Source organism: Danio rerio, chromosome 6, assembly GCF_049306965.1.
Source record: "Danio rerio strain Tuebingen ecotype United States chromosome 6, GRCz12tu, whole genome shotgun sequence".
In the NCBI taxonomy this organism is placed as follows: domain Eukaryota; kingdom Metazoa; phylum Chordata; class Actinopteri; order Cypriniformes; family Danionidae; genus Danio; species Danio rerio.
Genome location: NC_133181.1, coordinates 13,552,258 through 13,566,625, shown reverse-complemented (window position 1 = coordinate 13,566,625; position 14,368 = coordinate 13,552,258). Strand labels below are relative to the sequence as shown.

General features: G+C 37.2%; 2 protein-coding genes across 25 annotated transcripts in view; both read left to right on the top strand.

Moving 5' to 3' along the window:
* Positions 1-8,158, top strand: part of dock9b (dedicator of cytokinesis 9b) — a 189,208-nt gene extending 181,050 nt beyond the window's left edge. For all 15 annotated transcript variants that reach the window (XM_073953768.1, XM_073953764.1, XM_068221915.2 and 12 more), the window contains 5 exons: positions 262-472; positions 2,565-2,755; positions 4,700-4,800; positions 4,892-5,030; positions 7,231-8,158. In XM_073953768.1, the coding sequence (XP_073809869.1) occupies positions 262-472; positions 2,565-2,755; positions 4,700-4,800; positions 4,892-5,030; positions 7,231-7,356 (768 nt within the window). In that variant the 3' untranslated portion in view covers positions 7,357-8,158. The remainder of the gene's footprint in view (positions 1-261; positions 473-2,564; positions 2,756-4,699; positions 4,801-4,891; positions 5,031-7,230) is intronic.
* Positions 8,159-10,738: 2,580 nt separating this feature from the next.
* Positions 10,739-14,368, top strand: part of slc15a1b (solute carrier family 15 member 1b) — a 38,623-nt gene continuing 34,993 nt past the window's right edge. For 2 of the 10 annotated variants that reach the window (XM_073953409.1, XM_073953407.1), the window contains exons 1-2: positions 10,747-10,842; positions 12,030-13,130. Coding sequence is in view for 1 of the 10 variants with exons in the window: in XM_073953402.1 (XP_073809503.1) it covers positions 10,798-10,823 (26 nt within the window). In the remaining 9 variants the exon portion in view is untranslated. Of the gene's footprint in view, positions 10,843-12,029; positions 13,131-14,368 lie in introns of all 10 variants that reach the window. The other 8 variants (XM_073953406.1, XM_073953411.1, XM_073953405.1 and 5 more) reach the window with 8 other exon arrangements.

Sequence of the window (14,368 nt, the reverse complement as noted above, 5' to 3'; positions counted from 1 at the left end):
CAGTATACAATGTTCAGCAGTCATCAAAATGCACTCTATGTTGAAATTATTTACTTAATCCTAGGCTCATTTAAACGTGTGTATAAACAAACACACACACACAAGAAGAGTATTACATTATACAAATGATTTGACAACATGCCTGCTGATATGCAGTCCACTTTAACCAGTCTCACTTTAACCCCAGTCCACAGACAACAGTTTTGTTTATTCATCTTTTATCAGCAGTTTTTGTACATCTCATTTTTACATCTTTCCCAGGTGAATCCTAAAGATCTGGAGGCAAAGTTCGCCTACATCCAAGTCACGCATGTGACGCCATATCTGGAGGAAAAGGAGCTAGAAGAGAGGAAGACTGACTTTGAGAGAAGCCACAACATTCGCCGATTTGTATTTGAAACACCGTTCACAGAGTCGGGCAAGAGGCATGGTGGAGTCGAGGAACAGTGTAAACGCAGGACGGTTCTCACTAGTGAGTGATCACTATCCCTGACTTTACAACTGTTGCATAAAAAGTGTAGCACACGGATAATGTGTAGGAAATTGATGCTTTATTCTACTAAATTTAATTGACTAAAAAACCCTTACGCCACCACTTATCTACCGTCAACCCAATCAATCATAGTTCCACTTGTTTACTTTGAATTATTACAATATGTTTTCCTGTGAAGTGGACCAGTCCCTCCTGCAGCAAAACAGCCCCACAACATGATGCTGCCGCCCTCATACTTCAGAGTTGAGATGGTGTTCCTAGGCTTGTCAGCTTTCCTCTTTGTCCTCCAACTGTAACACTGGTCATTATGGCCAAACAGTTCAATCTTAGTTCCATCAGACCACAGGACATGTCTCCAAAAATTATTATTTTTCCCACAGTAATTTAGCAAATTGTAATCTGGCTTTTTTGTTGATTCTGGCTTGTTGATTTTCCCATGTTGTCACACAAGGAAGCAGTGTGTTTGAGGTTTTCCTTAAATACTATTCTAAAGTTGTGCCTCCAATTAACTCAAATGTTGTCAATTAGCCAATCAGAAACTTTCAAAACCTTGACACAATCATCTGAGCTTTTTCAGAGGCATAATAATCTTATTGTATGTAAACTTGACTTTCAAGAAAAGTTAACCCAATTTCTCAAAATATCTCTCTCATTATTCTGCTATTAAGCATAACAGAAACTAATTTGATAATCCTAATTTACCTAAAAGAGAAAAAGTTTAGTCACTTTAACATCCGACTTTTTTAAATGGTTATGTGCCTTTTTATACAGTCTATGTAAACTTCTGGTTTCAACTGTATATCAGCGTAACATGATCATTCAGGAGTGCTTTTTTCTTCTTCACAATAATTCACAATAATAAATTAAATCGCAACAGTATTTGTAATGCCAAAAGGCAACCAGCGTAAACCCTTTTTGGGCCCTATTTTGATGGTCCATGCGCAAAGCGCAAAGTGCAGGGCACAAACGCTTTCAGGGCGTGTCAGAATTCATTTTTGCTAATTTAAGGACGGGAAAATCTGCATTGCGCCGTGGCGCATGGTCTAAAAGGGTTGAGTTTATTTTCTTAATGATTTATAGGTGTGTTTTGAGAATAAACCAATCAGAGTCTCATCTCCCATTCCGTTTAAGAGCCAGCTGTGTCACGTCAAGAGCGCATTTGCTATTTACATGACGTAAAGTAAGTGGAAGTGGAAAAACCGAGCATTTCACAAGCAAACAGTTAACAGTTAATAGTTTTTTCTAACAGAAAACAGTTAAACAGAGCATCAACCGCGCAAGAATGAGAGATAATCGATCTACTTTCACTTTCGCTCTTGAATAGGGAAACCTTTACGCACCGATATCAATTAGACTATAAATAATTAAAATTAATCCTTTATATTTATATCAATATTAAGTTATATTAAGTTAACTTAATCGTTTTAGCACATTTAAAATTAAAAGTTGTTTGAGTGTAAATCTGGATTTAAATGTCTTTGGGCTTTGATGTAATTTTGGGTTAAATTAATTTAGCATGCAATCAGTAAAAGAATGAATCAATCAATCCAAATGAAATGTAAAATACATATTTCTGTGACCCCAAGCTTTTGACCAGTAGTGTACTTGTTGTTCCTTAATCTGTATCATTCATAATTAATTGTTTTTATAAGTGCACCTGCAGACAGAGAAAGATTTGCTGAACGAATGTCTTTGAGCACAGCATAATGCATTTATTTACCCAGCTTTTCCTGGAACACTAAATCTTTAATAATGATCACACTCTGGCCTGGACTTCCTGTATTAACACCGTACACCCTGTACTTCAGCCTTGGGTCACAAGTCTAATGCCATAAAAACAGCCAGGAAGTTTCAAAGTTGAACCCTAATCTGATCGTTTTCAGGTCAGATCAGGTCATTGAGGCAGAATGACCATCTTTGAGACACGCTTTTCACAGTTTCACGAATCCTGATTACTGCACAAACATGAGGAGATTTCAGCTTTAGCACACCTTAATGTGTTTGCTCTTTTTTTCCCTGAATGCGCCATTGCATCCATTTATAAGTGTATGCACTCTTCTCTGTGTTTCAGCCACACACTGTTTCCCGTATGTGAAGAAGCGCATAGCAGTGATGTATCAGCACCACACAGACCTGAGCCCCATCGAGGTGGCGATAGATGAGATGAGCGGGAAGGTGGCAGAACTCAGAGCGCTCTGTGCTACCAGTGAGGTCGATATGATCCGCCTGCAGCTCAAGCTTCAGGGGAGCATCAGTGTACAGGTGTGTATCAGAATCAGAAAGATGTGTTTTCGTGACAGAAGTTTCCACAGAATGACAGTGGCAGGACAAAGACACAGATAATAATGATTTAAAACCACACTGAACTGAGCTAAACTGAACTGAACTTAAACACTAAAAACCGAACTACCCTGATCCAGTTACTATGAGCATTTATGTGAAGCTGCTTTGACACAATCTACATTGTAAAAGCCCTATACAAATAAAGCTGAATTGAATTGAATTGAATAATAAAGGGGAAAAAATAAATAAATAAGTAAATAAATAAATAAGAATATACAATTTTAACAAATATATGTACAGTATATTACTATATAGAATGTTGTATGTATAGCTATATTATGTGCAAATTCAAATGTTAACTATGTGTGTTGTTAAATAGGTGTATTCGTGTTTACTATCTGACAAAAGTCTTGCCATCAATCCCATTTGTAAGAGCAACAAATTATAAATTTGACTTCTAGTTGATTATTTGAAAAAGTGTCAGAAGGTAGTTTTTTTTCTGATGAATCATCAGTTGAACTGCATCCCAATCATCGCAAATACTGCAGAAGACCTATTGGAACCCGCATGGACCCAAGATTCTCAAAGAAATAAGTCAAGTTTGGTGAAGGAAAAAAATCATGGTTTGGGGTTATATTCAGTATGGAAGCGTGGGAGAGATCTGCATGATTGGATGGCAACATCATAAGCAGAAAGTAATCAAGACATTTATGCTGCCCATTACATTTCAAACCACAGGAAAGGGCAAATTCTTCAGTGGGATAGCGCTCCTTCTCATACTTCAGCCTCCACATCAAAGTTCCTGAAAGCAAAGTAAGTCAATGTGCTCCAGGATTGGCCAGTCCAGTCACCAGGCATGAACATTATTGAGCATGTCTGGGGTAAGATGAAGGAGGAGGCATTGAAGATAAATCCAAAGAGTCTTGATGAACTCTGAGAGTCCTGCAAGAACGCTTTCTTTGCCATTCCAGATGACTTTATTAATACGTTATTTGAGTCATTGGAGAGATGTATGGATGCAGTCCTCCAAACTCTTTTGTCTAAGCAAAGTCAGACCTTACTGTCGTTTTTAAATAATTAAAAATCAAGGCATGATCATATTTTATTTTGGTAAAATAAGCATAATCTAGAGGCCTTTACCTTTCATATAAACCACTTCTGATACTAAATTATCAAGTTATTATTTGTTGTTCCTAAAACTTGGATAGGCGACAATACTTTGTCACTCGTCAGTAAGTGTATAAATAGGGTTTGTTCCTAATTATGATCAAGTATTTATGAGATGGATTGCCTGAGGGAAGAAACTGTGTTTCTGTGTCTGGCTGTGTATGTATATGTGTGTGAAAAACACTGCTCAGCTCCCGAAACACCCTAGCCAACATTTTTAGCATCATGATGAAGCACTTGTGACAAACTGTGAGGAAAAAAAAAATAGTTTCAGGCAGAATTTATTCTTTGTTGATAATTTATTATCAACAAGCTTAATGAAAAGTTGATTTGTAGTCAGAAAATGGTGAGAAATATCAATTATGAAAAGAGAATATATGTTTTGGTCACACTTTATTTTATTGTACAATTTACACTATTAACAACCCGTTAACTAATCATTTTAGTTAATCACACATCTAATTAGCTGCTTACTAATAGTAAGATAGTAGATGGGTTCAGTTTTTGGGTAGGATTTGGGATGTAAAATAAGATCATAAGCAGTAAGGCAAGGCGAGTTTATTTATATAGCACATTTCATACACAATGGTAATTCAAAGTGCTCTGCATAAACAGGAATAAAAGAAAAATAGTATAAGAAAAAAACAACAAAGAATAAAAATGATTAAAAACATAAAAAGTGAAATGTGTTAAAACATGTTTTAAATGAATACAAATATAAGTCAACTGAACAATAAACATCTTTCTACTCTTCAGGTCAATGCTGGGCCACTAGCATATGCCAGAGCTTTCCTTGATGACGCCTGCGCCAAAAAATATCCAGATAACAAAGTCAAACAGCTTAAAGAGGTCTTCAGGTATATAAACACCAGTCCAGATGCCTGAAAAATCTCCACACAAATGCCTGGTTTCTTATTCTGTGTGTGGATTTGATGTTTGTGTATGCAGGCAGTTTGTTGAAGCATGTGGACAAGCTCTAGCTGTAAACGAAAGACTGATCAAGGAGGACCAACAGGAATATCATGACGAGATGAAAGCCAGTTACAGAGACCTGGCCAGAGAGCTTTCAAACATCATGCATGAGCAGGTGACCGCACACATACACTCAGCTGTGCCGGTGGTGCAGGGCAAAACTTAAAGGGATAGTTCACTCAAAAATGACAGTTTAATTATTATTTTCTCAGTCTAAAGATTAAAGTTTCTTTCTTTTGTTGAACACAGAAGAAGCTATTTTAACGCAAGCTGGATTCCTGTAACCATTGATTTCCATAGAAGGAAAATAACAAATGGCGACACGATGGCTGGGCGGTTAGCATCGTCGCTTCACAGCATGAAGGTCGCTGGTTCGACTGCTGGCTGGGCCAGGTGGCATTTCTGTGTGGAGTTTGCATGTTGCATGTTTCCTCTGGGTGCTCTGATTTCCCCCAGTTAAGTTGGTGGTTCATTTCGCTGTGGTGACCCCTGATGAATAAAGGGAAAGGAATGAATAACAAATACTATGGAAGGTCAATGGTTACAGGTTTCCAGTTTTCTTTAAAATATATTCTATTGTTGATCAACATAAGGAAGAAAGCCAAACAGGTTTGGAACAAGTCAAAGGTAAATAAACGAATTTCTTCAGAATTGACTATGCCTTTAAGGCTTTTCCTAAAATCAGGATGTAGTTATTTTTTGTTCTTCATTTGGATGTGAAAGGTTTGAAGCTGCACTATATATCATGATGCTCTTTACTATTGGAAGTAAAGTTTAGATGAATGTGCAAATACAGCTGTCAGCTGATGCAAGCTTGACTTATGTGTTCAACTGAACTAACGCTACTCTCCATAATTTTCACTTTTGAGTGAACTAACCCTTTCAGATATTAGGTTTCCAATTTTGATTAAGCATTCCCCTACCAGTGGCAGTTTGAATGGCACCCTGGGCGGTCTAGTTTGAAGGGCATCCGCTGCATAAAACATGCTAGATAAGTTAGTGATTCATTCCGCAGTGGTGACCCCAGATTAATAAGGGGACTAAGCCGAAAACAAAATGAACAAATGAATGACTAACAAAACATAACTTTGTGCTCCAACTCCATTCAGTTAGTAGTGACCAGTGCATAGTGCAAACTGTGTGGGCCCACTCGCAAGAGCAGGTGAAGGAAAGTTGTATAAAAATCGGACCCCCCGGACAAATCTCCCCTTCGCATGCACGCTCATCACGCAGCGCCTGCAGTTAAGACTTAAACTCACAGCAGTTTATCATTACTCTTCTATCAATCTTTTTTTCTGCAATTGACAGCAAGAACAAACATAGACGTATTGTCTGATTGACAAGCAGCTCATAATTATGTTCAAAAGAATTTAAAACGCCGAATAGGATGAATTTATACTCCATTTCGGAAGTCAAACGTACTCTAATAGGGAGTGTAATCTACAAAACAATAAGTGCAGTGTTTCAACGTGATCCAGTTATGTTGTGGTTCTGTGATTGCTGGTGTTGGCTGCTGTATGGTTAAACATTTATGACAGTTAAAGTAACTAGGTTAATTAAATAAAATTTTATTCTGATATTTTGGGCGTTTTTTTGTGCATTTGGGTGGGTTTTGGATCGCTTTTGGGCTGTAAAAAATCAGCTATATCTGGCAACACTGCACGGATTAGTTTGGACTGAAGATGTTTATCTCAAAAACAGGTGATCACTGATGTGCATTAAACAAATCACAAAGGACAACAGATTCAGCAAAAAATGTGCTTCTTTAATGTTTTTTAAAGTTTTCATGAAGAAAACAAAGTTCTCAGAATGACCTGAGGGTGAGTAAATGATCAGGAACGTTTTGTTTTGGGGTAAACTATCCCTTTAGGTCAGTGTTTCTGAACCATGTTCCGGTAGGACCACCGGCTCTGCACATTTCCTTGTCTCTTTAACCAAACACACCTGATTTAGATCATCAGCTCATTAGCAGAGACTGAAACAAATGTAACAGACAAAGGAGACATGCAAAACATGCAGTGTTGGTGGTCCTCCAGGAACGTGGTTGAGAAACACTGCTTTAAGTGACAGTAGATTTGTTTGTCATGTACTTTGAGCTTTAAAAATATGCAGATATAAGAACAACTGCACTGTTACTATAGGCTAACATGAATATTTCATAACCATAACACTCATTCTCTCCTTTTTTTTGTGCTGGCCTCTGTAGATTGGATGGTACTGTAATAATCTATTGAATTTACCTTATTTTTAAAAATAATACTTAAAGTATTAGCTTAATCTGTTTTACCTCACCCTCCGCTCTTCGTCCTTGTCAGATCTCCGCTGTGGATGGTGGAAACAAGAGTGCTCTTTCTGATTCGCTGCATATTTTCAATGCCATCAGTGGCACGCCCACTAGCACCACCCTGCATGGCATGCCCAGCTCCGCCTCTACTGTGTGACCTTTCACCTCTCTGGCCTTAAACCCCACAGCCAGAAAGACTGACAGACTCAAGTGCATCAACAGTCAAAGGACAAGATTTCAACTCAATCCGAGCATCAATCAGAACAAAGCAGGTGTGTCCGGTCTACACTATGAGCAGTTATTATTCCCATATGACTCGCATAAGTGAAAGAAGGAGTTCTTGTTCTTCTCTCATCCACTGCAGTCCTCCGTTCACAGGTGTTTCCTCTTGAGACTATCGCTTTTATTGCTTTCCCAAGCAAAACAACTTGAAAAATCTGCCTTTTTACTATCACATTCCTCACTTTTCATGCTTTTCTCCAATTCTGGATGTTCATTGCTGCTCAGGCTGACATCACTTGTCCGGGGCAGGAAGTGATAGTGAAAAGAACATAACTGCGCTTTAGTGTTGCAGGAAGTTTGAGCTTTACTGTACAAAAACTCACGATCACCTGAGCCATTTGCGTTTTAGCCCACACTTCCATTCTATCTTGGTTCCCTTTTTTTTATTTTGGTACAAGCTGAGAAACAAGTGCTGTTTCATTGTAGCTAAGGTGCAATAATTCCCTTTCTTTGACTTGGTTCCTGAAGATCTCTTGCCAAAGTGTGAAGGCTAGATGTGAAGACTATATATATGGACAAAAGAGATGAACACAACAATTTTTATAACCATCTACGTTTGTTTAAATGTAAATTGTTTTATATGGGAGGGTTAGAAATGGGGGTATTTTTATTTAAATGAGTCTCTTCTGGAAATATATTAATGTCCCTAAAATCTCTGAATAAAATGTATTATTCAATTCAGTTCATCTTTATTTGTATAGCGCTTTTACAATGTAGATTGTGTCAAAGCAGCATAACATTGAAGTTCTAGTAAACTGAAACTGTCAGTCCAGTTTTCAGAGTTGAAGTTCAGTTTAGTTCAGTTCAGTGTGTTTTTTCACTGCTGAAAGTCCAAACACTGAAGAGCAAATCCATTGATGTGCAGTTCTGTAAATCCCAAACCAAGCAAGCCAGTGGCGACAGTGGCAAGGAACAAAACTTCACCAATTGATGAAAGTAAAGGAAAATACCATGAGAGAAACCAGGCTCAGTTGGGCACGACCATTTCTCCTCTGGCCAATTTTGTGCTGAGCTGGACCAGCGGTTGTTCGAGCTGGCCCACGGGATCAATGTGTCTGTCACTGGAATCTATCAGGAATTAATCTCATGCTCTCCACTCCTCCATGACAGCCACAGGATGTGCTCAGGATATGGCCTGGTCCAGGATTATGAATACCTCTAGACGTTCTCTATGGTTGCCATCATCTCTTCACAGGTCACAATCTCTAGAGGCCTCGGGAAGAGTATCTTCAGTCGGAAATAGGGAACAAAGAAAACAATTAGCTTAGCTGCTGTTCAGTATTTAAATAGGAGATATTAAATATCAAGGAAAAAATGAAGTGCTATAAATGAAAATAGCAGTTATTTATATACACATGAAAAGCACATGATTATTTCTAACAAAATGTCTGGTGCATTAAGACAGGAGGAGCTTGTACTACAAGTGGTTTGTCAAGCCCACTCACCTGCATGGAGCACACTTATGCATCATACTGTTTTGTGATGCATGGTGTGTATACTTTATTATCTTGCATTAGTTTTCTGGCATTTTTTATTAAATAAAAGATATCTTTATCTTTATTACTTTGAACTTTATTATTTACCATCCAAGATCCTCATAAAGGACATTAGAACCTGTGATCTATACATTATTTATGGCCTTTTTAAGGTTTATTTTATGGCATACAACTGTGATTATTACCACAGATTATCAGGCCTTTAGCATGATTTCAGAAACGTCATTTATACACTCGTATCTTACTTTAAAGCACCTACAGTTGAAGTCAGAATTATTAGCCCTCCTGGATTTTTTCCCCCCAATTTCTGTTTCACTTTTTTTTTTTTTTAATTCATGACAATTATCTTTGGTATAATGTTATTATAAGCTTAGATTTGTCCACCTGTTTGGTTTTGGACCATATGGGGCACAGCATGTGTATTTGGATATAACTCAGTTGTTTGATATAACTCACCCTTTGTTATTATTGTTTATTTGTTTATTTGCTGAAAATTAGAACTGAATTTAGAAATAGTTTTGACACAAATCTTTGCGCTTAACAAACAAATTTTTTTCTATTCTAATGGGTGTCTGTGCGTTCAACACGTTTCTTTATCCACGAAAGAGAGAAAGTGAAAGTAATGGCCGATTAGAGATGGCATTCTCATTCTCGCACTGCAGATAGTCTGTTTAACTGTTTTCTCACTGGTGAATCATTTAGTTTTTCCACTTACAAAGTCCGTTATGTACAGTAAATAGCAAATGCGCCATGGCGCAACACAACTGACGCTTAAAGGGAATGGGAGATGAGACTCTGATGGTTTATTCTCAAAACACACCCATAACTCATTAAGAGAATAAGCACAACCCTGTTAGACCGTGCGGCGCAGAGCGTATTTTTCCATCCTTAAAATAGCAAAAGTGGATTCTGACATGCCCTTAATGCTTTTGCGTCCTGTGCTTCAGACTTTCGGACCTAGATCATTAAAATAGAGCCCATAGTGTGTGTATGCGTGTCTGTAGGTGTGTGAGAGGGACCTTTGCACAATTACCTTAATGTATCAGAAAAAATCAAAACATGCACATCAGCTTTCAGAACTACATGGAGTAAACAAAAACAAAGCCTGTATCTATGCACCGACGGCCTCTGTGTGAAATGCTTGTGTTTTATTGAACCTGAGGCCAGTTTAAATGCTTAAAATCTTTGTGACACTTTTTTTCTCTGCGTCAGATTTTTTTTTATTTAAAATATAACATAATAGTTTTAATTACTAATTTCTACTAACTGATTTCTTTTATATTTGCGATGATGACAGTATATATTTTACTAGATAATATATTTTTATCTTTTACTTTATCTTTTATACTTTATCTTTATCTTTTTTATCTTTTTATCTATTATCTTTTTCAAGATAATATTCAGGCTAATAATATTAACCATAAAATTATTAAAAAAACAAATAAAAATAAAAATTGCTTTAATTCTAGCCGAAATAAAAAAAATTTTACTTTCTCCCGAAGAAAAAGTATTATAGCAAATACTGTGAAAAATTCCACACTCTGTTAAACATAACTTGGGAAATATTTAAAAAAAGAAAAACAAATTCATGAGAGGGATAATATTTCTGACTTTAACTCTATATGCCATATAGAATTCAGAAGGAATTCAGAATTATCATAGTATCAAATAAAGTTTTGTTTGAAACTGTGGTCTGAATAAATCCTGCTGACTTGCTTTCTGTGAACACACTCTCCACTGTCTCTCTCCACTGTTGTCACCATTGTACCACAGAAATGTGTGTGTGTGGATGAGGGCAGTTTGTTTACCTCTCTCTTCCCATGAATGAGGCGTCTCTTCATCTGACGTGAGTCTCCATGTTCAAGGTATCTTTAGCTTTCCAGTAGACTAAGCTTCTGTAAGGAATCTGTGTGACGATGTCATCATACACATTAATCATTCAGAGTCAGCAAATCATGTATAAATGCAAAATGTACATGTGTTTGCTGTTTATCTGTGCTGTGAGGTTGTATCTGGACATGGTAATAAATGGTATTATTGAGGGAATTTAAAAACAGTCACATGATGTGTTGGCAGTGTTGTGTTGTGCCAGCATTATCTAATCAACATGTTTGCTGTTAGCCGTTTCAGCTAAAAGAGTTAATTATTAAATCAAAACAGCCTCTCTTCATCAGTTAACAGGTGTTTTAATAACAAGTCTGCCCATTAATAATTGTAACAGGAGCAAAGTGTACGTAAACCTGTAAATAAAAACTTTTATTGAAAGTCTATTCACCAAATAAGTTTCAAAAGTGACCATAAAGAGGTCAAAAATCCATATCAATTGTTTAAATCAAGTCTTTTTAAGAGACATGATCACTTTTTGTGATGAACAGATATGATGTTGGCTTTTATTTATATATGTATGCTGATCAGTAAATGTAAACAGAAGCTCAACCATACACTGCTGGAAACTCAAACAGTAGATAGAAATGGCACAATCACATATTGTACAGAGTAGGTACAGCATATTTAACTTCACCAATGTAATAATAATGTTCTGCAAAGTACATAATGAATATGGGTAGAACGAATGATATTCAGACCTATTATCTGCTATACCGGACTTAAAACCAGGGAGCAACAAACTTGGTTCTGGAGGACCAGCATCCTGCAGAGTTTACTGTAGCTCCAACTTCCCTCAACACACCTGCCTGGCTGTTTCAGGTATACTTAGTAAGCCCTTGATTAGCTTGTTCAGGTGTGTTTGATTAGGGTTGGAGATTAAATATGCATTACATCGGCAATCAAATATGACAAGGTTTGGTGACCCCTGTTATAACAAACAAACAAGTAGGCTACACTGAAAATTTGCATATAGCAAATAGCAACATGGTGACTTTACAGTTTTTTTGAGCAATCCAGATCATTATATTGGTCTTTTTTCAAAATGTTTTCTATTTGCCACAGACAGACACCAAATGCTTTTAAAAGATGTGGTGTGGTGCGGTGGGGTGGGTCTTCTCATCCGATGTTTGACCACCTCCAAGACTTCTCTCAATGTGTCTTACAGATACATCTGTGTCAGCTTTGCTACTCGTCCCTCCATTTTATTCATGTTGCTGACTTGGTGTTGTTGTGTTGGATGATGTTTTCCTGTCTGAACTCAGTGGATATGAGAAATGAATCAATCGCACAAGTGGAGTTCCAGAGCACACACACCGACTGCGCAATCGTCATGAACCAATAGTAGCTCAAAGGTGGTATAGGAACCAAAACAAACTCTCTCAAAATGTTAATTTTCGTGAGCTGTTAAGAACTGCCAAAACAAATTCAAAATGATCATCATTTTGGCTGGATTTTGTTATAATTTCAGTTTGTTTTTCGATTTTGTTTGAAGTTTACCTGGGCCTTTAGTGTAACCATCATTCCTGTAATGCAAGGAATGGAGACATCACGTCAGATGATGTTTAAGATCTCACTAGGGAGCTTTAATTACGTTGAGATGTAAAGAAATAGCCAGTGAACACTGGCCAGGGGAATCAGCATGCCAAATAATCCCCCAACATATGAGTGTAAAAGAGGCTGCTCACCGCCTTCCCAATCCCCCCATCAAATCAGAGACCACGCATGGTGCACTAAATGGACAATACTCATTCAAGGAGTGTCCCTAGCTGCTGCTCCTGCCATTCACTTTGATGGCCTGGTGAGCTGTTAATGCTGAAGAAACGTCCAGTGTAGGATGTTACAGACACCACATAAAACCTGAAGGGATGTAACATGGTGTTACACACAAAGATTGACACTATAGAGACAGATAGGCTTTGACATCCACTATCCAATGGGCCATTGTTTGCTTGGAGAAAGCCTTTGCCTTCTGTTTACTTAGAAAATGGACAAAGAGATGTTCTGAAGCTCTGAGTGCAGTGCACGTAATTGTAAAAGGCACAGACAGGACACAGCAAGTGATCTTTCTGCAGTGCCGTCAGGACTACAGTATGCAGACATTCCATGAAGTGACTAAGGAGGATTTAACCTCCTGACCCCTCTCAGGAAACCATCATCATGATGAGCCTTGATGGCAGCCAACCTACACCTTGAGGAGGGGGTCTTCACTTCAACTTTGAAGGAAGGAAAACATCACACTGATTAGACATCTCTGAGGATCCTCTTGGTAAGAAGAACACCATTTCAAGCCAAAAACTTGTCTCGCAGTGGGAGCTCTGGCCTGAGTTATAATGCCTAACTCCACTGATTACAGTTTATACTCGAGTCCACCACCAATTCCAAAAGGTTGTTCTTCAGGTTCTGTCAGGGAAGGGTTGTTGCATGGAAAATAATGCTGTTTTTTTTTTTTTTTTTTTCACTTTATGCATTGGAGCAGGTGAGCACTGCCTAGTTTAACTTCTTGGTTGAGAAGTGCAGCTTCATCCCAAAAATAGAGATGCTCTGCACAAGCCATGATAATACATTAATTACCAGACCCACACGGAATCTGAGTGCACAGAAATCCGCAGATTTTAAGCCCATCATTGAGTCTATTTATTTTACCTGGGTAAATGTGTGTACATTTATCTTTATTCAGTTTTTAAATGAATTTAATTACCATAAATGACTAAAATAAAAATGTTCATATGATTTATTTACAGTACAGTTTTTAAAGTAATAATTTCTGTCTTTTAGTAAATGCTATATAAAAGACTTGCTTTGTTTACCAAATAAGTGGATCTAATTGTATTTGCATTGAAAACATTCAATTAAGGTTAAAAAGGTATTATTATTTATTTCATATATAAATTTGGTCACACTTTACAATAAGGTTCATTAGTTAATGTTAATTAATGCATTTACTAACGGGAACAAACAATGAACAATACATTTACTACTGTATTTGTTCATGTTAGTTAATGTTAGTTAAGGAAAATACAGTTGTTCATTGTTAGTTCATGTTAACTCATGGTGCATTAACTAATGTTAACAAGCCTGGACTTGGATGTTAATAATGCATTAGTAAACGTTCAATTATGATTAATAAATGCTGTACAAGTGTTGTTCATGATTCAAATGACAAATGCATTAACTAATGAACCTTTTTGTAAAGTGTTACCTTAATTTTTTTAGTTACCATTCTCCCAAAATCATTCCGCTTTAATCCACAGATTATTTACAAAATTCTCGACAGAAGTATCAAAAAAAAAAAAAAAAAACATCAGCAGATTCTGTCTGGCCCTAGCCATTACCAATACACTTGATGATACAGATGCCCATTTTCTTTAGCGGGGCAAGTGCGCCCTTTATAACCCTGGTGAAGGTGTGTGAAAAGACAAAGATAACCTGAGGAAGACCTTGCCAGACCCTCAAAGGCAAGCCAAGGTGTGTTTAATAATAATCAGTGTTTTTTGCTTTCTTAAG